Below are 24,716 nucleotides of genomic sequence, written 5' to 3'. Positions count from 1 at the left end.
GACGCAGTCTGGTGAGGCGCCTCAGATGAGGCCAAATGACGCATTATTTGCCGTCCTTTCGCGGCTGTTTCACAGTTCACACTCCCCTGCCACGGCAGCATCCGCTCTGTCGCTTTGGGCCAATGCGTGGATGTGGAGGGACAATACGTTGCTTGGGTCTGATACGAGGGGTTGTGTGTGTTCGTTATAGATCAGCCCTGCTGAAGGCCAAAGCCAATTTCCGCTTGTGTAGTTTTACCTACCTACTAAATTAGCCTGAGTGAGACACAGCCCCCCTTCGAAGCAGGTTGTTCTTCTCCCAGTGGCTTGTGAGTATTTCACAGTCTGACTTTATCTCAGTGTTCATATGTCTCTCAGTGGCTGTCGGTCTGTCCCTAAGTATTTGTCTGTCTGTTTTGTTTCTGGGTGAGAAACAAAGCTCTAAACAAGGCAAAATGTGTGAGGTAATAAGGTTGTACATATAAGTGATTCCGTTTTGCGCCACGACAAAATATTTCCAGCTACGCCAAGAAAAAAACCCGTTAAATAATCAAAACGTTGTTTTTCGACAAATGACTAATAATTTGTCAATATCTGTCAGTGCTATTTTATGCATGCGATTTTATGCAAACACAGATCGCACTGTCATAGTATCCGGAGCCACCGATGTGCTCTATGTAGACCAGCGGTACGAAATACATAGACGTCCTCACCGCGTTCGAAAAATCGCTGTAGTTCTCCCTGTGAGGAACCGCCAGTGTATGCCTATATAGAAGGGAGAGATCACCAGAGGAACACATGTTGAAGGTACCAGATGTTTGCTGACCACGTTAATTAGCTTACTTTTCAGTTAAAGTAATATATGTAGCGATCAATATTGCTGCCACAATTGTATCCCAGGTTATATTGATAAACAAATACTATAGGCAAAGCGAATTTTGCTAGCTAACAGTATTTTTTATACCATGTCAGCTAGTTGTTCATCCAACGTAAAGTGCCGCGTAAATGGATAGTTTTCGATGTGATATCTCTTAAGATTTGTTTGTTGAAATATTTTAATCAGTTGCAGCAAAAGAGTAAGGGGGAGCAGTGACATTAGTAGTAGGTGACTATCTAGTCTGGTGAAAGTCTGAATAAAATGATGTATTTTCTCGAATCTAAATTACCTTATTAATTAGGAGAAAATTATTAATACCATATTTACATGATTATGCTCTGTGTTTTTTGTAAGATGTGTATGCATTACTTTACTAGGCAGGGAAGATACAGTATAGAAAGTGTTAGACAGAATGATACAGAGAAAGCCTGCAGTGGAAATGGAAAAAGAGAGAGCAGACCAGAGTGTAACAGAGTGTAACAAACTTATGAAGATAATCGGATGCACTGATACGTAACGTCCCAGAGGTTCTCAATTGGATTCAGGTCTGGGGAACATGAAGGCCAGTCAATGGTAACAATGCCTTCGTCGTCCAGGAACTGCCTACATACTCTGGCCATATGAGGCCGGGCGTTGTCCTGCACCAGGAGGAACCTAGCCACTTATCCACTGCACCAGCGTAAGGTCTGGCGATGGGTCTGAGGATTTCAACCCAGTATGTAACAGCAGTCAGGATACCGTTAGCTAGCATGTGGAGGTCTGTGTGACCCTCCAAGGATATGCCTCCCCAGACCATCACTGACTCACCGCCAAACCGGTCATGCTGGATGATGTTGCAGGCAGCATAACGTTCACCACCAAAGCATCACACTTCCTCCGCCGGCTTGCCTCCTTCCCATAGTGCATCCTGGTGCCATGAGTTCTCCAGGCAAGTGACGCACACACACCCGACATCCACGTGATGTTGAAGAAAACGTGATTCATCAGACCAGACCACCTTCTTCCATTGCTCCGTGGTCCAGTTCTGATGCTCACGTGTCCATTGTAGGCTCTTACAGCAGTGGTCACAGGGGTCAGCATGTTCACCCTGACTGGTCTGCGGCTATGTAGCCCCATACGCAACAAAGTGTGATGCACTGTGTGTTCTGACACCATTCTATCAGTACCAGCATTCACTTTTTCAGCATTTCGAGCTACAGTAGCTTGTCTGTTGGATCGGACCACATGGGCCAGCCTTTACTCCCCACGTGCATCAGTGAGCCTTGGCCGCCCATGACCCTGTCACTGCTTTTCCTTCCTTGGACCACTTTTGACCGAGAACACCCCACTGCAGACCGAGAACACCCCACAAGGGCTGCAGTTTTGGAGATGCTCGGTCCCAGTCGTCTAGCCATCACAATTTGGCCCTTGTCAAAGTCGCTCAGATCCTTACACTTGCCCATTTTTCTTGCTTCTAACATATCAGCTGCCTAATATATCCCACCCACTGACAGGTGCCATGATAACGAGATTATCAGTGTTATTCACTTCACCTGTCAGTGGTCATAATGATATGGCAGATTTTTATGGCAGTATTTATGTCAATAAATTCTCACATCCTGAATTAAAGACAGTAGTAATAGTAGTAGTAGTAGTAGTAGTAGTAGTAGTAGTAGTAGTAGTAGTAGTGACATTAATAATAATAATGATAAGGAGAAAAATAAAGGGGTATGAAATGATACATGTACTGCTATTTCATTTAGCAGATGCTCTTTTCCAGAATAACTGAAATAAGCAATTTGGGTTAGATACCGAGCTCAAGGGCGAAAAAATAGATATTTCCAACCTCCTCGGTTAGGGTATTCAAAAAAGCTGCCTTTCAGTTACTGGCCTAATGCTCTAACCACTAGAAAACCCCTCTTCACGCTCCTCATTACTTTCATCCCGGGAAAAGCCTGGTGAAACTAGACAACCATGGATAGACCTCCATAGATCGTAGCACTGAGCTTCAAGGTGTCCATAGTAGATTGATCCAGAGACAGGCAGGAAAACACGAGCAATAATCCGTTTTTAAGTTGTAGCCCTGGGCTGCAGGGTGTGGAGTGGATTGATCCAGCCGCAAACAGAACATGCTCTTATAGAAAGGGATACTTTCCATTTTAAACCATGGAATGATAGAGACACACAGTTCTGGAGTAAATCAGCATCAACAACAAATAAACCGTTGGCTGAGACTGATCAAGCATCTGGACAGTATGAGTGGAGCAACGTTATGAAGTTGTCTCTGAATGAAAACCCTTTTTGTTTTATCGATATTTCTTTCATTTCAAAACAGCTGACAACGTTTCTAGGAGACAAAGGACCCCCCCCCCAATCCCCCCATCCCACCCACACAGGACTGTATTTTCCAAGCGTCACATGTTCTCTGTGCAGTGGACGTTACAATGAGAGGGCGTGGGTCCTTGTGAGTGTCAGAAATCAATTAGAGTGTCGTTCTCTGGTGGGTCGGAGTTGTGTGATTTGAGCACCAGTCTGACTAATTCAGCCGTTGTTGTCAGGGAGAGGCTCTTATTGTGCCTGCAAGCTCTGACTGAGAATCTAATTAACTACTGGACTCTCTAGGCTAGCCTTCAGGCCTATTTACGGCATGAGTTTCACTGAGATTAACAAGACTGTTTGTGAGATCTGCGTTGGCAATAAACAATGTTATAATGTAAACATAATAAAATCCTAACTGTTGCAAACCTTCCATTGGAGAAGCACGCCACCAATCACTTCAGTGTGAATATGTTGCGATACCCAATGTGTGTTACTCAGTAAGCTCTGGCAGAATGGCTTTAACAATAGTGGGGTTGTTACAGTAATGGATGTTACAGTAGTAGGGGTGTTAGAGTAGCAGGGCTGTTACAGTAGCAGGGATGCTACAGTACTGGGGATGTTATAGTAGCAGGGTCGTTACAGTAGTGGGGATGTTACAGTAGCAGGGTCGTTACAGTAGTGGGGTTGTTGCAGTAGCAGGGTCGTTACAGTAGTGGGGGTGACCTATGCAGTAGTGGGGATGTAGTGGGGATTTTACAGTAGTAGGTGTGTCATCTATACAATGGCTACCCTAGCAAACTAGGTTTTGGTGGATAACAATGTTTTCATGAAAAAAAGTAAAAAGAATCATGGCAAAACCTATTTCTAACCCTTTGTAAACCAAATTGTAACTTTTACACTATAGCTCAATAAAGCTAAAAGCAAGATAAAACCTTCCTTGTTTTATGATCTTTGCTTATTTTTCTGTCCCCACTAGAATAGCAAAGCCTGCACACATTGTGTGGTTTTGGGACGTGGTTCAAATGCACCAGAGCAGGTTATCAAGCTCTGTGGCAACGACTGAGCAGCACCCAGGAATGCTACTGGCTCTCATTCCACTGGGCATTTCCTGCTCAGGCACGTTTCAGCCCAGGAGGAAGGGCAGCTGTGGGAGACTACTGCCTCTGACACATCAACATGGTTATTAGTGGTGTTACGTGTTGCTGGGAGATTCAGAAGGAGGTATTCAACTGTTACACAACCTGGTCCAGACTAGCACGGCTTCTGGACCATTACCCACCTGGTGGTCCTGTTTAAATGGGAGGAAAACTTGTTGCCTTTTTTGGGTGATTTTTGTAATCCTTTGAGATGTCTCCAAGGTTCCAGCAGTGCAATGTCTGTTTCAGCAGCTGATATTAAAAGGTGTTTCAGAGGTGTCGGCAGGACCAATGGTACATGGAATGACTGTCAGGCAAGTCAATACGATGCAACGCATTAGTTAGAGCTAGTAACAAAGACAGTACGTTATATACTTTCCAGTCTACACACCAAATAGAAAGCCATTAAAAACAGTGACAGAGTTGTAGGAAAACAATGACGAGACAGATCTGACAACATCGCATTTAATGAGGGAGTTCTCTTTTCCTCTTGTACAAGAAAAGAGACAGAGAAGAATGTGACAGTTTTAGAAATAAACCGCAGTTAAAAAACAACACTAGTGACTTGGTGTGGAATTTAATGGTTCACAGAGGTAGTTTAGAGAGGGGGTTGGTTGAGGTTGGGAGTCGAGGGACGGGTTAGTCACTAGTGTCAGGTTTCGGTCAGTTGAGCATGCAGGACTCGTAGGTGGGCACCATGTATTTAATGTTGATGAAGGCGTTCTCGCCACCGTAGCGCTCAAAGACCTCCAGTGTCTCCTGGATCAGGTCTCCGATGTTCTCCCTCTTCTGCTGGCTGTAGTCGATGCCGTCACCCGAGTTGACTGGGAAGCAGACAGGGAGGAGGTGTTAGTGAGGACATGGTCTAAGATCCATGCACCGAACCCACACACACACACACACACACACACACAGCGTGTGTTAGGGCTGAGAGGAAGAGTAATGCTTAACAGTAGGGATGTTGTCACAGCAGCAAGCCGACCTCTGAGAGGGGAACAGAAATACATTCCATTAGGCCACTAAATCTGGTGCTGTGGCTAATGGGATGTTTCTGATTGATATCAAACACAATGCTGACAAATGAATTTATACCCCTATCATCTCTGCTTCTTCCCCCTACTGCTCTCACTCCTTCACTCCCCCCCCACACACTCACTCTCACTCCTTCACTCCCCCCCACACACTCACTCACTCTCACTCCTTCACTACCCCCCACACACTCACTCACTCTCATTCCTTCACTACCCCCCACACACTCACTCACTCTCACTCCTTCACTACCCCACCACACACTCACTCTCACTCCTTCACTACCCTGCCACACACTCACTCACTCACTCTCACTCCTTCACTACCCCGCCACACACTCACTCACTCTCTCTCACTCCTTCACTACCCCACCACACACTCACTCACTCTCACTCCTTCACTCCCCCCCACACACTCACTCACTCTCACTCCTTCACTAACCTGCCACACACTCACTCACTCTCACTCCTTCACTAACCCGCCACACACTCACTCACTCTCACTCCTTCACTACCCCACCACACACTCACTCACTCTCACTCCTTCACTACCCTGCCACACACTCACTCACTCACTCTCACTCCTTCACTACCCCGCCACACACTCACTCACTCTCTCTCACTCCTTCACTCCCCCCCCACACACACACTCACTCTCACTCCTTCACTCCCCCCCCACACACTCACTCACTCTCACTCCTTCACTAACCTGCCACACACTCACTCACTCTCACTCCTTCACTACCCCGCCACACACTCACTCACTCTCACTCCTTCACTACCCTGCCACACACTCACTCACACTCCTTCACTAACCCGCCACACACTCACTCACTCTCACTCCTTCACTACCCCACCACACACTCACTCACTATCACTCCTTCACTACCCCGCCACATACTCACTCACTCTCACTCCTTCACTACCCCCCCACACACTCTCACTACCCCCCATATACACACACACTTTCTCTCTCTGTCTCTAACCCCCACACACTCTCTCTCTACCTTTCACTATCCCCACCTCCACCACCACACACACACACACACACACACACACACTCTCTCTCTCTGGCTCACTCTTTCACGTGCATACTCTTTCTTTCAATTTCTATTTAAAGAGCGTCATGGCCTTTGGAAACGATTTTATTTACATTGCCAAAGCAAGGTAAGGAAAAAACATGTAACAAATAACAACATTGTAATCACAAATTAATTAAAAATACCAATACTACAGTAAAATGCAGTGTTATATAATAAGCTACATATGTACAGTGGTAAACATACAGAGAGAACAGGGAGAACAAATTAGATAGATTCTGGTTAGATTCACAATGTTTGACTGGTCATCCTTTTCCATTGGAAACGGGGCTTCCTGCTGTGATTGCACATCTCAGTATTTCACCTAACAGATACATGAGTTTGTCAATATTTGATTTCCTTTCAAATTCTCTGTGGGTCTGTATGATTTGAGGGAGATCTGAGTCTGTAGTGTGGTCGTACACCTGGCTGGAGCGCCACTCTGTTCCACCTCATTTTATAGACCATGTCTGCTCTCTCTCTGCCTCTGTCTTTCTGCCTCTCTCTGTCTCTGTCTTCCTGCCTCTCTCTGCCTCTGTCTTTCTGCCTCTCTCTGTCTCTGTCTTTCTGCCTCTCTCTGTCTCTTTCTTTATGCCTCTCTCTGTCTCTGTCTTTCTGTCTCTCTCTGCCTCTGTCTTTCTGCCTCTCTTTGCCTCTGTCTTTCTGCCTCTCTTTGCCTCTGTCTTTCTGCCTCTCTCTGTCTCTGTCTTTCTGCTTCTCTCTGTTTCTGTGTCTAGTGGGTGAAACAGGAGCCAACAGCAGAGTGACAGCCTTACTAACCTCCAGCCTCCAGTATTCACACACCAAGTGTTTAGTTGAGGTCAGTTTATTTTTATTTTTATTTGAGGTCCATAGAGCAGAGCCATATAACTCCCTAAGTGGGAGGAACTGTGTGTGTGTGTGTGAGAGACCCTGACACATTCTCCTAATTGTTATTAAATAGAACTTATCAGCTCCTCCCACCTCAGGGGAAAACAACCTGTGGTTCCTGTGGTTACCTGTCGGCTCACAGCAACAATGTTACCTTTTTCTGCCTCTCTTGTTGATTGTTGTTTCAGTCAATTAGAAAACTACATTAAAGAAAAATCTTCTACATTTCCTGCACCCAAGGCAAAAAAAACGCCTTCCTCATGACTCTGCAAACATTATAATCAGATCCAGCCTTTTTGTACTCGAGATTTAGATTTAGAAGCAGAGCTCCCATTGATGGTGGAGAGAAACATTTAAGGTATTTCATAGTTTTGATGGATTTCTTTTCCTGGCATGAATATGGAGTGGGATAACACACTTATTTATCTACATGACATCAAAGTTGATTGGTCATAAAACATTTTTACTAATCCTAACCCCAACCCTAACCTTAATCTCAACTAAACCTAATCTCAATGTTAACTTTTGCTCTTAACCTAACACATTTGGCAAAACATTTGGACAGGAAAATGTTTCCATTAGTAAACCTTTTGTGAAATAAAAAAGGTCCAAACCTACATACACACACACACACACACACACACACTAATTTCCTTCTTTGCAATATAAATAGGGACATTCAAGTGTGTTCCACAAAAAAATCTTATTTTTACTAAGATTAGTAACCCTAAAATGAAACAGAAAAATTAGCTTTTAAAAAACATCCCTATTAATCACATTAACCTGGTTTAACTACTATAGTGACATTCTTGTCCCCATTTATATAGTAAAACATGTTCACACAAACACACAAATCTTTACAGAGGACCACTGTCTCCTTAAACCCCAAAATGTAGGGCTTTTCCCAGGATGGAATTAAACAGACAGACACATTCACTTAGATGATGCTAGCTGGTTGTAGGCAAATTATATGGCAATGTAATCTTAAAATTATTTGTGTCAATCTTATCCACTCCCATCCCAAAAAAGACCCTACACAAGGACAGATAATTAGAATATTGTGAAAAGGTTCAATATTGAAGACACCTGGTGCCACACTCTAATCAGCTAATTAACCCAAAACACCTGCAAAGGCCTTTAAATGGTCCCTCAGTCGAGTTCTGTAGGCAACACAATCATGGGGAAGACTGCTGACTTGACAGCTGTCCAAAAGACGACCATTAACACCTTGCACAAGGAGTGCAAGACACAAAAGGTCATAGCTAAAGAGGCTGGCTGTTCACAGAGCTCTGTGTCCAAGCACATTAATAGAGAGGCGAAGGGAAGGAAAAGATTTGGTAGAACAAAGTGTACAAGCAATAGGGATAACCGCACCCTGGAGAGGATTGTGAAACAAAACCCATTCAAAAATGTGGGGGAGATACACAAAGAGTGGACTGCAGCTGGAGTCAGTGATTCAAGAACCACCACGCTCAGACATACGCAATACTTTTTTGGGTTTCAGCTGTCTCATTCCTTGTGTCAAGCCACTCCTGAACAAGACACAGCGTCAGAAGAGTCTTGTCTGGGCTAAAGACAAAAAGGACTGGACTGCTGCAGAGTTATGTTCTCTGATGAAAGTAAATTTTGCATTTCCTTTGGAAATCAAGGTCCCAGAGTCTGGAGGAAGAGAGGAGAGGCACAGAATCCACGTTGCTTGAAGTCCAGTGTAAAGTTTCCATAGTCAGTGATGGTTTGGGGTGCCATGTCATCTGCTGGTGTTGGTCCACTGTGTTTTCTGAGGTCCAAGGTCAACGCAGCCATTTACCAGGAAGTTTTAGAGCACTTCATGCTTCCTGATGCTGACCAACTTTATGGAGATGCAGATTTCATTTTCCAACAGGACTTGGCACCTGCACACAGTGGCAAAGCTACAAGTACCTGGTTTAAGGACCATGGTATCCCTGTTCTTAATTGGCCAGCAAACTCGCCTGACCTTAACCCTATAGAAAATCTATGGGGTATTGTGAAGAGGAAGAAACGATACGCCAGACCCAACAATGCAGAAGAGCTGAAGGCCACTATCAGAGCAACCTGGGCTCTCATAACACCTGAGCAGTGCCACAGACTGATCGACTCCATGCCACGCCGCATTGCTGCAGTAATTCAGGCAAAAGGAGCCCCAACTAAGTATTGAGTGCTGTACATGCTCATACTTTTCATGTTCATACTTTTCAGTTGGCCAACATTTCTAAAAATCCTTGTTTTGTATTGGTCTTAAGTGATATTCTAATTTTCAGAGATGCTGAATTTGGGACTTTCATTAGTTGTCAGTTATAATAATCACAATTAAAAGAAATAAACATTTGAAATATATCAATCTGTGTGTAATGAATGAACATAATATACAAGTTTCACTTTTTGAATGGAATTACTGAAATAAATCAACTTTTTGATGATATTCAAATTTTATGACCAGCACCTGTATATCCTTTTTTCAATTTAAGGGTTTTACTTAATTTTTTTACGTAAAGATATATCGACAAAGCTATTTGAAGTTCCTGGTTTCTAAGGTACTTAACCAAGATAGCAACTGTCTCACTCAGTTGTGAGATATCAACAACACCTTGTGTTTTGCGTGAACAATAGAATGGTAAATTGGAAAATTCTGGTAATACATTTGGACTGGAGAGTGTTCAATATTTGCTATGGAAAATGTGCTGAAACATAATAGTGTATCTTGTAGTATAAGTTCATTATTCATCATTATTGAGGAGTTAACCCAATTGTTCTCAAACAGAATTTCTAGATTTCGGGCAGTTTTCCATGATTGTTGTCACATCCCAAAATATATTTTCTCTATGCCCATTACATTCAAATTCGATGTAACACCTTTTACCTTTTGTAATGTCATGTTAATTTGGTAAGAGTCATAGTTGATGAGGTTGTGTTGCATTATTTCCGATCTCCGATAAAGGTCTATTAGTTTGTCTGTAGAGCATGAAGCTATGGAAGGCATCGATCAAACGGGGCAAATGGAATCACTTGCCAATGTCTGTGCAGCATGTGCAGTCATGAATACACTCCATGCTACATCTTCCAGAATACGTTCTCCATACTATATCTTCCTGAATACGCTCTCCATACTATAGCTTCCTGAATACGCTCTCCATACTATATCTTCCTGAATACGCTCTCCATACTATATCTTCCTGAATACGCTCCCCATACTACATCTTCCTGAATACGCTCTCCATACTACATCTTTCAGAATACGCTCTTCATACTAGATCTTCCTAAATATGCTCTCCATACTACATCTTCCATAATACGTTCTCCATACTACATCTTCCTGAATACGCTCTCCATACTACATCTTCCTGAATACACTCTCTATACTACATCTTCCTGAATACGCTCTCCATACTACATCTTCCTGAATAAGCTCTCCATACATCTTCCTGAATACGCTCTCCATACAACATCTTTCAGAATATGCTCTCCATACATCTTCCAGAATACGCTCTCCATACAAAATCTTCCAGATGACTCACGCAGTGAGAAGCATTATGCCTGTGGCATAGTCTGAAAAGACAAACTGCTGTGCTAAAACTGGCACTTCACGTTTTAGTACAGAAAACAACTGTGGCATCACTGACACTAACATCAAAAGGCTATTTGTGTAATGACACGATTTGTTGTGAAATACAAAAAACACAATCTGCTGAAATAATTGGGAAATGGGTTTGATTACCCAGCTACAACATAAGTTAGCCTCTACATTTCAGTCTGTATAGCAAGAAAAGGTGAACATTTTTAAAGGGGTGGAGAATTTCTATAGTCACTGTATATACCAAGAAAACACAATTCATGTGTCTAACAAAAGTTAAAGACAGGAATACATTTTTTTCTTGTTCTGTCATGTGCCACGTAAAATCAATGCAGTAGAAACTTAAAGCACAATCGGTCTGAAATATCGGGCAAGTAAATATTAAGCAATACAGATGGCTGGCCGAAATACCGGTGCTTCCCTAATGTATGTACTGTTAGTTTATAAAGGCAAACAAAGCGTTTCTTCAATATATTTTCTCTGCAGTGATCGATGGGGGATGTCTGTCAGATGCAACAATTCAGATTTTTATTAGTTCAGAACTTTACATTAAAGAAATGTTTGCACAGACCATGCTAATCTTGCACATAAAAATATTGCTAATGGCAATCAAAATGTTACAGTGTGAAGAGAATCTAAGACTAATTTGGACAATATCAAATACTAACTAAAATGAAAAGACAGAGAAATAAGAGACCCAGTGCTTAACTTGGGCCGGAACAGTCTGGAACAGCATACCGGCCCTTCTAATTTTAGCCAAACAGCATGGGCTACTTGGAACAAGCCTCATTTACACATACATTTTGATGAACATAGTGTAATGTGCGATTTGTCAGTTCCTGCACTTGTTTTATCCCAAATCAAGCGCTGTTGGTACCTAACAGCCCCACAGTCATGCAGTAGAGAAGAGCGACTTGTGATTCAGGACATGTATACAGACATATCATGGGAGCATATGACTTCACACTAGAGAGTGAAACAGATAGGCACTCTACCTACAAAGACAGAGACAGAAAGGGGGAAGGAAGAGAGGAAGCCTACCTGCCTGTTATTCCATCCACTTCAAGAAGGACCCCTCGCGCCCCTTGCTCACAAACCCAATTAGGACTGTAGAGAAGCTCTGTAAAGCCTTTTTTCACTCCCTGTCTTCCCCTCTTTCATTCTTCCTTTCCCCCTCCACTCTTTCTCTTTCCTCACCATCTCTGCTGGCTGCTCATTAAAACACAAAGGGGGCGAGTCACATAAAAAGGAACCCGTTAAGCAATAACTGTCGGCCGCTCAGCTCCCTGTAGACGGCTGACTCCACTCCATGTCCACTGTGTTCCTCTGAAGGTTACAGTTACAACTCCTCCTCCTTTTACAAAGTCCCTCCTTGATACATGTTTAAGACAGTTTTGTAGTGAGAGTGATGCTACCGACGTGATTTGCGGTACAGTATCCAGCCCATCTTCCTGACCTACATAGGCTCCTTTTTCCGAGGCTGAACTCCAGCCGGTAGAGAGGACGTTTGCCGGTCCAACCCGGAAAAATGTCTGCCTTTTTGTCTCTATCCACGCTATTCAACTTAACCAAAGAGGATGGAAAAGACTGGCTATGCAGGAAATGGCTCTTGCCAAAGTCCGGCAGAAACTTGAGCTGTTGATGGACGGCCAATAGTACTGGACAGCCAATAGTATTTGACTAGGCTGTAAGTATTACAGGACGCCCCTTCATTTTGACAAAAAAACAAGTTGCAAATCCCCTATGCTCCATAGGGTTCAACTCCATTGACCGTACAAACGCCTTTGGGAATAAAAGCAGAGTGAAAATAACCCTGTCTGTGTGTGTGTTGTCATGTGTGCATGTAGGATCCTGGCCTAACCACAAGTCCTCACAAAAATAGTGAGATTCAGCAAAGCAGCCCCACAGGGGTTTCAGCCTGTCCTCACTAGAAGAAAGACTGTACCCAGGCCAGGGCTTGGGTTTAGGGTAAAACTTACAACTGAGATTAGTGTTAGAATTGTGATTAGGTTTAGGTATTCGGGGTTAGGCTTTAGAGTCAGGGTTTTGGAGAATGTGTGGACACACCATGCACCTGATTCAATTGGTCATATATGACCACGCCTGATTCAATTGGTCATATATCACCATGCACCTGATTCAATTGGTCATATATGACCACACCTGATTCAATTGGTCATATATCACCACACACCTGATTCAATTGGTGAACCATCAAACGCACCTGATTTAATTGGTAAACCATCAGCACATACCTGATTCAATTGGTCAGCTATCACCACACACCTGATTCAATTGGTCAGCTATCACCACGCACCTGATTCAATTGGTCAACTATTACCACACACATTTCATTCAATTGGTCAGCTATCACCACACACCTGATTCAATTGGTCAACTATTAACACACACTTCATTCAATTGGTCAGCTATCACCACACACCTGATTTAATTGGTCAGCTATCACCACACACCTGATTCAATTGGTCAGCTATTACCACACACTTCATTCAATTGGTCAGCTATCACCACATACCTGATTTAATTGGTCAGCTATCACCACACACCTGATTTAATTAGTCAGCTATCACCAAGCTCTAGTTCAGAAGCTGCCAAACTATTTCATGTTAATAGCGCTCACTGTTTCACAGATGTAAAAAAAAGCACAACATTTTCAATTGTTCCACCCCGGATGCACAAACTGTGTCGAGATTCTGTGCAGGATACAAGCATATAACTGGATTTTCCACGTGACTGACACTCACAATCCTGCATAGTATGTCTCCAACATGCCGTTATACATTCAAACGCTAGGGAATTATGTAAACTAAGACAAGTACGTACAGCGTCTTATTCCTTCTCGTAATGTAAACAAGTGCTCAGTTTGATGCAACACTGGATTTGAGAAATGTGGGAGCAATGAAGCAGGAAGAAAATGATGTGCTTCTAAAAGCTACCAGAGTGGTAAAGGAATGGACATCTGCTCGTGTGTGTGTTTGTGTGTGTGTGTCTGTTTATGTTTGTATGGAAGGATATTGTCAACAATATTAAATAATTAACAGAATTAACACTCTACAATCTACAAATGGGAAAGAAACGTGGCCCATGTTAATGACAGCATTAATCTTCACCAACACTCTAATTGAAAATGTTTCACGTTCTAGGCCTTCTTCTGCATTTCAACTAACATTTATGTCTCTTCTTAAATGCAGCCACACAACATGCTACTGCCTGAGCCTTTCATAGCAGTGGAGAAAAAAAACATGCAGGCAATGGAGCAATTAAAAGACAGAAGCAAGAAATGTCCTTGTAAACGAGAGAGAACATCAGTGTACAGTGGCAACAATGTATTGCGTCGTATCTAGTAGGACCTTGTCCACCTGATGTCCAGGCCAATCTGAAATGTCTGGCATTGACATCCACCTGGAGTTAGAAGACAGACTCTCCTTTACACGTCTCAAAGCATTGCCCTTTGACAGACCAGTGACAGCCGAGGAGCTAAAGGGCCAAATGGTTTGATCAAATACCTGTAGGAAACTATGAAAAAGGAGTCTTGTATGATTTTATAAACTTATGAAATAATATCTCAGTTTCTGAGAATTTGTTATCAACGTTGTCAGTCAAAAAATCTAACTGTGTAAATAATCAACCATATTTTGCTAAGATTCTTTCCTAAAATATACATCCATATTCTGTCTGTCTGTGTTGCATGTATGTGGAGGCTTGTGGGCGCACTGGTGGGCTGAGGCTCAGAGAGGGACCCCCCATTAGTGGAGACATTTTCCAGCTGACATGGAGTGGGGGGCAGGCTGAGTACCACAGTGAGGGAACAGGGGAGGCCATCCCCTGGCACAGACGCAAGGGATTCTGGGTAAAAAAGGAAAGATTGCAACACGACGACTGTGGTTCATGTATATTTCAGCCATGGTCCAATTTTGTTCCCAATGCTACCTCAGACGACACTGCAACAGAAGTGTCCTATGAAGGTAACAGGGAAGCGTTTGGAATGCGGCCACTGCCGCCACAAGGGCCTTCTGAGGCATGTGGCATCAAAGAAGAAAGCCGAAGAAGGAATTTGCAACGATTCTCAATATTTAAAGAGGTAAAAAGAGAGTGTGTTTAGGGAGGGCCAGGAGGGGAGGGGTGTTAAAAGCTCTTTGTGCTTGTCCTTCAGCTAACCCCCCACCCCTGGTAGCAATATCCATAACGCTGGACAGACAAAAAATATTTAAAAACAAAACTAATATAAAATGAAAGAATGGGAAAAAGAGAAGGGAGTTGGCTTGGTAACGCTTTGAAGGAGAGGCCGGTCGATACACATCGCCATGACCACACGGCCTGGGTCTACAATGGGACCCTACCCTAAACAGGCCGTCAGAAGTAGTGCCCTTCACAGGTACAGGGATGACATTTGCGACACACCACCAGTCTGGTTAGGATTTCAGGAGGAGTAACATTTTAAGAAATCAGACAGAAAAAGAGGCATAAAGAAAATGTGTCCTTTTATTTCTGTCTTTCATGTCAATCGGCTAGTTGTTAGATAACAGAGTCTGTGTGGGGGTGGAGACGTGGAGTGGGGTGAGGTTGGACAGAGAGAGGGATGGAGGGATGGAGAAGTGGAGGGATGGAGAGGTGGAGGGATGGAGTGGTGGAGGGGTGGAGAGATGGAGAGGTGGAGGGATGGTGGGGTGGAGGGATGGATGGAGGGATGGTGGGGTGCAGAGGTGGAGGGATGGAGAGGTGGAGGGATGGAGAGGTGGAGGGATGGAGAGGTGGAGGGATTTAGGGATGGAGAGGTGGAGGGATGGAGAGGTGGAGGGATGGAGAGGTGGAGGGATGGAGGGATGGTGGGGTGGAGGGATGGTGGGATGGAGGGATTTAGGGATGGAGGGATGGTGGGATGGAGGGATAGTGGATGGTGGGGTGGAGGGATGGTGGATGGTGGGATTTAGGGATGGTGGGGTGGAGGGATGGAGAAGTGGAGGGATGGTGGGGTGGAGGGATGGAGAAGTGGAGGGATGGAGGGATGGTGGGGTGGAGGGATGGTGGGATGGTGGGGTGGTGGGATGGTGGAAGTAACACTGAGTTTCTTTCCTAGTTTGCCACCCTGGTCTCTGGGTAAGAAGATTACAAACACAACTATTTCAAAAGGATAAAGACATTTGAAGTGTTATATTACTATTCATGTACGGTGTTGTAAAAATTTACAGAGTTAAAGTCCGCTGCTCGCTGGTCAAAAGAGAGTCATAAATAGCAGCCTGGGAGGATGGCAGCCTGCTGACAGAGGCCTGCAGATTGATGGCAGGGGCCCTCTCCCATGGATGAGAAATGCACTCATAATAAATATCTCGTCAATCGCATCAAGCAGGCGCCTCAGCTACGTGTCGTAAATAAGACCCAGGGTCTCAGACTGCTGAGATAAAGCCTGGGTGGGTTCTGGTCTGGGTGGGTGGATTCTGGGGGGGTTCTGGTCTGGGTGGGTTCTGGGAGTCTTCCCACACCCTGCGTAATGCCACAGGACAGACCCGGCGCTGGCATGCCCAGCGGTTGTATAAATATCCGGTCTCCTGCGGTGTCGCGGAGCAACAGGAAGTGGCTGTTTTGTAATGAGTGCCGAGAACAACTGACTTTTGTTTTCTCTCACACACAGATCAGTTGAAGCTGGGGTGTCGGTCATGCTTTAGCCCGGTTCTGACACCTGGCACAGTCCGTCAGCACCTTCAGAGAAACACGTTTTAACTGCTTTAACCTTTATTTGAATAGGGAAATCAAGCTGAGACGGAGGTCTCTTTTATAGTTGACCCCGGTATTAAGTATATGTAAAAAATAAAGGACACCGTAGGGATTATCACAGTGATGTAATAAAACGGAAGTACTTTCAAATCCCGGGTCAAATCCCCGGGCCACTGTGTCAAATTATGTTAGGAGGGACGATGCTAGAAATGGACTCTGACTGGCCACAGGGCTTACTAACACAGCAGCTTGTTAACATGTCATTTCATTCTCAGTAACTAACTAACACAGTGTGTGTGTGTGTGTGTGTGTGTGTGTGTGTGTGTGTGTGTGTGTGTGTGTGTGTGTGTGTGTAGATAAGGCGGTTGACGTGGGGGGCTTGTTTGGGCTTTGAGGTTGTTTGGGTTCATGTGCCTCAGGCCTGGGGAGCTCAGTGTTACTGGGAGCAGGGGAAAGGTGGCTTTAGGTATGTTTATCAGGACATATCAGGTTTCATCCCACATAATAACTTCTGCAGAAAACCAGCAACAGTGTATGTTGGCATACAGTCCTGCTCCTGAACCATGCAGGGCCATATGTTCCCCATCATACCCCCTGTGGCTGGGGAGGGACAGGGGAAGGTGTTCCCATCACACCCCCTGTGGCTGGGGAGGGACAGGGGAAGGTGTTCCCCATCACACCCCCCGTGGCTTGGGAGGGACAGTGGATGGTGTTCCCATCACACCCTCTGTGGCTGGGGAGGGACCCCCATCACGTCCCCCTAATATTGCTTATCACATCTGGATTCCATTCCCACTACGATGGGGTTAGGCAGGAAGGAGAAGGCAGGAGGGAGGAGACAGGAGGGAGGAGACAGGAGGTAGGACACAGGAGGGAGGAGACAGGAGGGAGGACACAGGAGGGAGGAGACAGGAGGGAGGAGACAGGAGGGAGGAGACAGGAGGGAGGAGACAGGTGGGAGGGAGCCATTGGGGCCTGTATAACCCGGCTCTAAGGACCATGGTACATTAGGGAGCAGACCACTGAGATGAGATGCCCCGGCTCTGAATGACATGCTTCAGGGCCTGTTGGCACATGAAAGCTCCGGTAAATAAGTTAACGAATTGCAATCCATTATGGTTTTACAAATCAGTCAGAGGTCTCTAACAACTCAGAGATATATAATTCCTACAAAATCACGTTTAGAAACAGAACATGTAATTAGTTTTTTATTTGCTATAGTCTAAAGTTCACAAAAGGCAACATTACAAATACCTTGAGATAACGGAAATGTCTTCCCACTCATTTCTGGATGGAGAGTATTTACCTAATTTTCATAAGGAATCACATATTGACATAGGAATAGCTTTACATAGAGTAGAAGTATCACATTGGGATGGTTGTAAAAAGTGTAACGGGGAGAGACGCATGGAACGGACACAGGAGAAATGTTTAGGGTCTTGGTGGGTGTTTCATTAAGGCCAATAGGTGAAACAGGAAAATCATAACTGAAGAAGTTTGTTTTAATTCCCCGACTCTCATGCTGTTGGAGCAGAGCAGCATCGGCATGGCTATGCTCTCCCACCCAGAGGAGGTCCCAAAAAACAGCTGTGCAGGGGTGGGGCTGGCTCTGCCGGCTGCCTCCAAAAGGTTCTGGAACCTTCTAGCTTTCTCCAATGGGGACATTGGATCAATGCTAATGATGGAGGCAAGGCACATTCGCACCACAAACGAAAGAGTGGATAAAGCAGAGCGACACAACCTGAAAGGTAACATGCGTCCCAAAGGTTCTGTTCCTGCCACCCAATTCTATGCAGCCTATAAGGGTATCTTTGCACTTCTCCCCAAAAAATTAACTCAACGCGGACTACAGAACATTGATTTATAGAAATAAAGTGTTGTCCCATGAACCCCAGTCTGTCAGGTTAGACACCTATTCCACCTTTGATCCTGAACACTGGTGTTCCACAAGGCTGCGTGCTGAGCCCCCTCCTGTACTCCCTCTTCACTCACGACTGAGTTCTTGTACACAGCTTCCAAAACCATTGTTAAGTTTGCAGACGACACCATGGTGATAAGGCCTGATCAGTGACAATGACAAGTCCTACAGGGAAGAGTGCCTGGCGGCATGGTGCGCTGACAACAACCTGGCTCTCAATGCAGAGAAAACCAGGAGCTCATTGTGGATAAAATCTAAAGGCTGCAGTCTCACCCCAGTTCTCAACGATGGCACCAAGGTGGAGCGTGTCCAGCTTCAAATTCCTGGGTGTCCACATCTCAGAGGACCTCTCCTGGTCCCTCAATACCTCAGCCCTGGTCAAAGAGGCACAGCAGCGCCTATTCTTCTTGAAGAGGCTGAAGAAGGCCCTCCTGTCTTCCAAGATCCTTGTGAACTACCGCTGCACAATCGAGAGCATTCTGACTAACTGCGCCACAGCATGGTTTGGCAGTTGCTCCGTAGCCGACTGGAAGGCCCTGCAACGGGTGGTGAAAACTGCCCAGCACATCACTGGTACCCAGCTCCCAGCCATCATAGACCTCCAGCACATCACTGGTACCCAGCTCCCAGCCATCCTCCAGCACAAGGGGTGACTGCGCAGGGCGCGGAGCATCACCAGTGACCCTTCACATCCATGCCACAATCTGTGGCAGGAGGTACAGGTCTCTCCCGTTCTCGCACCAGCAGGCTCAGGAACACTTTCTTTCCATCTGCGGTAACCCTGCTGAACTCTGTGACCCATCACTAACCATATCCACCCTTTGTACTACTGGACTGAAAGTTTGATAAGGAAGTTTTCAGTTACATATCATTGTTGCAATTCCTTTATTTAATTTGCACATGCCGACTTGCACCTCAAAATTGCTTTCATTGCACATTTAGAACTGCCACGGTACTTGCATTTTCAATGTTTACATACACATCTACCTCAAGAACCTCATTGCTGCTATCCCTGAATTTCATTTGCACATGCTACCCGACTCCTTTGACATGACATTGACATTGAGAATTGTTGTTCCCGCACAACTATTTATCTCACTTGTACATACATTATACTTAGTACTTGTACATTTTATGCCCTCCTCTATTTGCACTTCTGGTTAGATGCTAACTGCATTTTCGTTGTACTATACCTGTTGATTGACAATAAAGTTGATTCTAATCTAATCGCAAACAAGCCTGTCAGCTCAATACACTTCCCTGGAGTGCCCTCCGTTATCATTTGTTGCTAACACAGCTCTCAAGGGGTAGCTAGGAGTCGAATTTGGGATTAAACACAGAATAATAGGTTGGTGGTGTATTTGGGACTCAACGTTTGGTTTTACAACACAGAAAACATTCCAGAAAGACACCGACAGCAGCCCACATGACTGGATGACACGGGTCGATCATTTTTGGCGATTTGGAAAACGATGACGTGTCTCCTGACTGCATCCCCACAGGGTCCACTCAGCAGTTCGCTGCCCGTCTCACTCCTTCTCTGCTTTCCTCTCATTGACAATGAATAGAGGCAGCGCTTCACAGCGCACGGCCGCTTGCTAATATATCATTGCCCTAATAATGTCTTACTGGGGAAATGCGTGTGGCTGTGTTTTTTAACTGTGTCTGTGTGTGTGTTTGTGTGTGTGTGTGTTGTAACTGTGCGTGTGTGTGTTTTCTTCACACACAAACCATAATCCTACTAATTAGCCACAACCACATCTCTATACCAGCTTTATCCTCCACCTTTGGGAGAATAACCTTGAAAAATAAAAGCCACCTAAACAGTCACACTTTCTGCATTTTCACAGTCCCTGTAAGCTGAGTACAAGTAATAGGTCTGTGTGAATGTTTTGCAGGTGCATTGTTAACACCTCAATTTTTTTACATTTCTCTGTTTAGAACTGCAAACAGCACCATGGCTTAACACCCCCTCGCATACGAACCTGTCTGTTACCCACTGATTTGTATAAAAAGGGTAAACCTCTTATTCATACAACCATTGGTAAATTTAAATAAACAAAACTTGTGATATTTGCATTGTAATTGTCGGCAGTCACCATTTGTGGTAAAAAGGACACTGAAGTGTAAATACTGTGGCATTGTTGTGTATTTCAGTTGCGTGAGCCGATATTACTCTACATAACATGACGTAAGAGGTCAGTGGACATATTCAGAATATGTGTTGTTATTGACAGAAGTGAACAAGCTATATTGGCTAGTTAACTAACTCTACTTCTTCTGACTTGCTAGCTTGTTTCTTACAGGTAAAATTATAAGAATGTTATCAAAAATGATTCTGTCAAAATCTTTCCTCTGCAATAGCTTTTGATCACACTCAGTTGGCAGTAGCTGACGAAATCTGGCAAGAGGCGGTTGCTTTGTAACTCATGCTACCTAGCAAGTTACTCAGCAACAGTAACTAGCTAGTAAAGGAACATGTTACATTTTATGTGTGTTTCACTGGTTAGCAGCAAATATAAAAGCTCCTTTAACTTAGCGGATGTTAGCCAGCTAAGCTGATGAATAGTTAGCCTCACAAAAACTTGTTGGTGAACAATACGCATCAACTTGGTATAAGAATAATTATACTTGGCTTGGGCAAGCTGCCTCACAGATATCTGTAGTGTCTATAGCCGAGTTATGTTGGCGCGGCACATTCCCACTGCAAACGTGACTAGAAAAGTGTGACTACATTCATTTTTTAATTGTCTTGTTTTAATTTTTCACAAATAACTGTTGGTGTGAATAGGGGCTGTCTGAAAGGCGGCTGTGTAAATATTTTTTGCTGACTGAAAGGTATCCAAAAGGCATGTCAAATGTCATGTTTTCGGCCCTGTCCAAACCCTGTCCATTGAGGCGAACGTTGTATTCTGAGGTAAATTTGTGAGAAATGGTCGCCCCCCTCCCTGTGGTCTCTTCACACCAGAGAGGAACAGAGAGGCTCATGTGGTCCTGACTGGCACCCAACTGTGAGGCCCTTTTAATTAGAGTTCTGGTGTTATGCTGCCTCCCACACCGAAAACACACACGATGCATACACATACACACTCACACACACACACACACACTCACACACACACACACACACACACACAATCACACACATACACACTCACACACATACACACTCACACACACACACTCACACACACACACACACAATCACACACATACACACTCACACACATACACACTCACAGACAGACACACACAGATACACACACACACGGTCACACACATACACACTCACAGACAGACACACAAACACAGACACACACACACATGGTCACACATGGGAGAGGTAGAGTCATTAACCAGGAGCAGCAACATACTGCAAGTGTGTGTGAGTGAGGGGGGGGGGTGACATTCCTAAAGCGCCCCTCTATTTCATCCCCACTGCACCCCATTTTCCCCTTACCTCTGAGACTGATGGCACAGCTGTGTGTCCCCCCCCCCCCCCCCGGTGTGAGCCCCCTCCTGCATTACTGCCTATCCACCTCAGCCTTTGTTTGCAATCAATAACAGTACACTTTTATTCCAGTCAAACACACCCAGGCAGACTCACAGGAGGCCAGATGGGAACTCGCACACCAGTGGACAAACACACACACACACACAGACAGACAGACAGACAGACAGACAGACAGACATTACACTGGGGAGGGGTGAAGTCATTTAGCCATGACCTGCAACACACACAGAGAGTAGTTTGAGAAAAGAACGGTGCAGGCAATCAAATAGCTCCGTCCTAAAACACAGGCTATGTGGCTATGCGCTGGAAAGAAAACAGGCCAAACGTTCTGTTTCTGCTTTAGCCAACTCCTCTTCATGGACAGTAATTAATCACCACAGGTCTGGCAACCATGGTAGGGTGGGTGACTACACACAAACAGACGTATACGTTGCCAGATCTATTTGTGATTGATTAAAACTCCTATAACTAGGCTAGAGATCACCAAAGTGGTCTGCATGAGGGTGTTTATTAGCAACAGTTGGCATGTTGTTGCCGTAGGGACTCTCAAAACCATGTGCTCATTTATTTTTCAATTAGATGTCAGCCGATTGCCATGACCAAAAGCAATATGGCTTAAGTGAAGCAACTTTGCTGGACAGAGAGCAACCCCATCTTCCCCCACATATCTGAGGGTTAGTCTCAAAGCTGCTAATAACACCCCCTTTATTGTCCCAATTAGGGGTCGACTGATGACAGCTTTCCTCCACAGTTCCAAACCTTCCTCAGTTGCATCCTGGTTGGACTACACTTCCTGGTCAAAAGAAGGGCACTGCCAAGATATCAGGGTGACTCCTGGGAGACGGCCGCGACGGCGTCCTTAGATCCAGGGTAACAAGGGGTAGCCAGGGATTGGTGTGAACATGGTTAGTCGTGGGTGACTGACACCTGTGACTTTGTGCATACGTGATACGCACGACATCCGTGCACACACATGTTGATCATCCTACGAACACAGGTCTAGCATGTGCATGTCTGGGGGTGTGGCCCATTGAAATAGCGTGGATGTGCCGTGTGGCAGTGATTAATGAGCCAGTCCGTCTCTGGTGAAACATCAGACAGACAGGCGGTAAGGAGAAAGAAAGAATAAAAAGGCAGAAGCACGCGGCAAATGTTTCCCGCACTGTCAGACCCACTCCCAGCTAATAATAATTGATTAATCTTTTATAGCACTTTACTGTCTCAAAGAGTGCCAAGTGAAGCAGGAAAAGAGGAAGACATAAGAAAAGCAAATAATTCCCGGACTTTCCTGGCAGCCGGGTTGGTTCATTCATGGCTTGACCAGCCGGGGTCTGGAGGGAAACTAGAGGACAGGCGGTTGGGAGATGAAACAGAGGGAGCTCACAATGAGCCGTTAATCAGGGCTTTAAAGCAGCTCCTCTCAGGGGTTCCTCAGACGATGTATAGAACCGGTGTACAGGACCGGTGTATAGAACCGGTGTATAGAACCGGTGTATAGAATCGTGTATGGAACCAGTGTATAGAACCGGTGTTTAGGACCTGTTTATAGATCCAGTGTTTAGGGCCGGTGTATAGAACCTGTGTTTAGGACCTGTTTATAGATCCAGTGTTTAGGACCAGTGTATAGAACCAGAGTTTAGGACTGGTGTATAGAACCAGAGTTTAGGACTGGTGTATAGAACCAGAGTTTAGGACTGGTGTATAGAACCAGAGTTTAGGACTGGTGTATAGAACCAGAGTTTAGGACTGGTATATAGAACCAGAGTTTAGGACTGGTGTATAGAACCGGTGTTTAGGACTGGTGTATAGAACCAGTGTTTAGGAATGGTGTATTGGACTGGTGTATAGAACCGGTGTTTAGGACCTGTGTATAGAACCGGTGTTTAGGACTGGTGTATAGGACCTGGATGGACAGACTTCCTGAATGAGGAGCAACTACTCCTAATGTGGTTGTGGCTCCATGTACGCCCAGCTCTTCAATCTGCTGGGGGAAACTGCAGACGAGGCCTTATTGCAGCCAGTCCAAGCAGGTCATTCATATCGGCGGCGCCTCGTTCTACAGCCGAGAGCCTCCATGAGCCAAAAGCTGCTGAGTCCTAAATAAACCTGCTTTAATATAGCGGGGGTTCCAAATGGCTCTCTATTCCCTTAGCACCATATTCCCTTTATAGTGCAATACAAAGAGGAAGGGGTGACATTTGGAAAGCAAGCCCTAGAAACACACACTCAGGAAACTTCCAGGCTTAGCTATCCTTTCTATGAAAAACTGCACTTGTGCAAAGTTAAATATGACTCTGCCTCGCCACTGGCTAACAAATTGAAGATCCCAAAAGGAAACGGGAGAGAAATGAATGAATAGCTATAGTGCATCTGTAGTCTCTGGTGATAAGAGGAATGAATTTTAAAAAATGAAGAGTGAAAGGGAAAAGTAAGAATGGAAGACAGAAAACAAGACAATACAGTGGGATTATGACTTCAAATATTGCACCAGTCACTTTTATATATGTGGTCTGACTCTCTTCCTCTCACAACTCCCTCTCCAATCTCCCCCTCTCCCTCATCTCTTGCCTCTTTCCCTCTCCGACACTCTCACTCTGTCTCTCTCCCTCTCTTCCACTCTCAGTGTCTGACTTAAAGAGACTAGGCCTACTACTGAGAAAAGCTCCCTCCCTCCCTCTCTCTCTCTCTCTCTCGC

The 24,716-nt window shown here is 44.8% G+C and overlaps 1 protein-coding gene across 3 annotated transcripts in view; it reads right to left on the bottom strand.

The window, feature by feature from the left end:
- Positions 1-4,741: 4,741 nt before the first annotated feature.
- The window catches only part of pacrg (PARK2 co-regulated), a 173,916-nt gene continuing 153,941 nt past the window's right edge, over positions 4,742-24,716 (bottom strand). For all 3 annotated transcript variants that reach the window (XM_013137609.3, XM_013137611.3, XM_013137610.4), the window contains one exon: positions 4,742-5,114. In XM_013137609.3, coding sequence (XP_012993063.1) covers positions 4,954-5,114 — 161 coding nt within the window. In that variant the 3' untranslated portion in view covers positions 4,742-4,953. The remainder of the gene's footprint in view (positions 5,115-24,716) is intronic.

Source organism: Esox lucius, chromosome 15 (genome assembly GCF_011004845.1).
Source record: "Esox lucius isolate fEsoLuc1 chromosome 15, fEsoLuc1.pri, whole genome shotgun sequence".
In the NCBI taxonomy this organism is placed as follows: domain Eukaryota; kingdom Metazoa; phylum Chordata; class Actinopteri; order Esociformes; family Esocidae; genus Esox; species Esox lucius.
The sequence above is the reverse complement of the archived record's forward strand: the minus strand, read 5'-3'. Positions and strand labels throughout refer to the sequence as shown.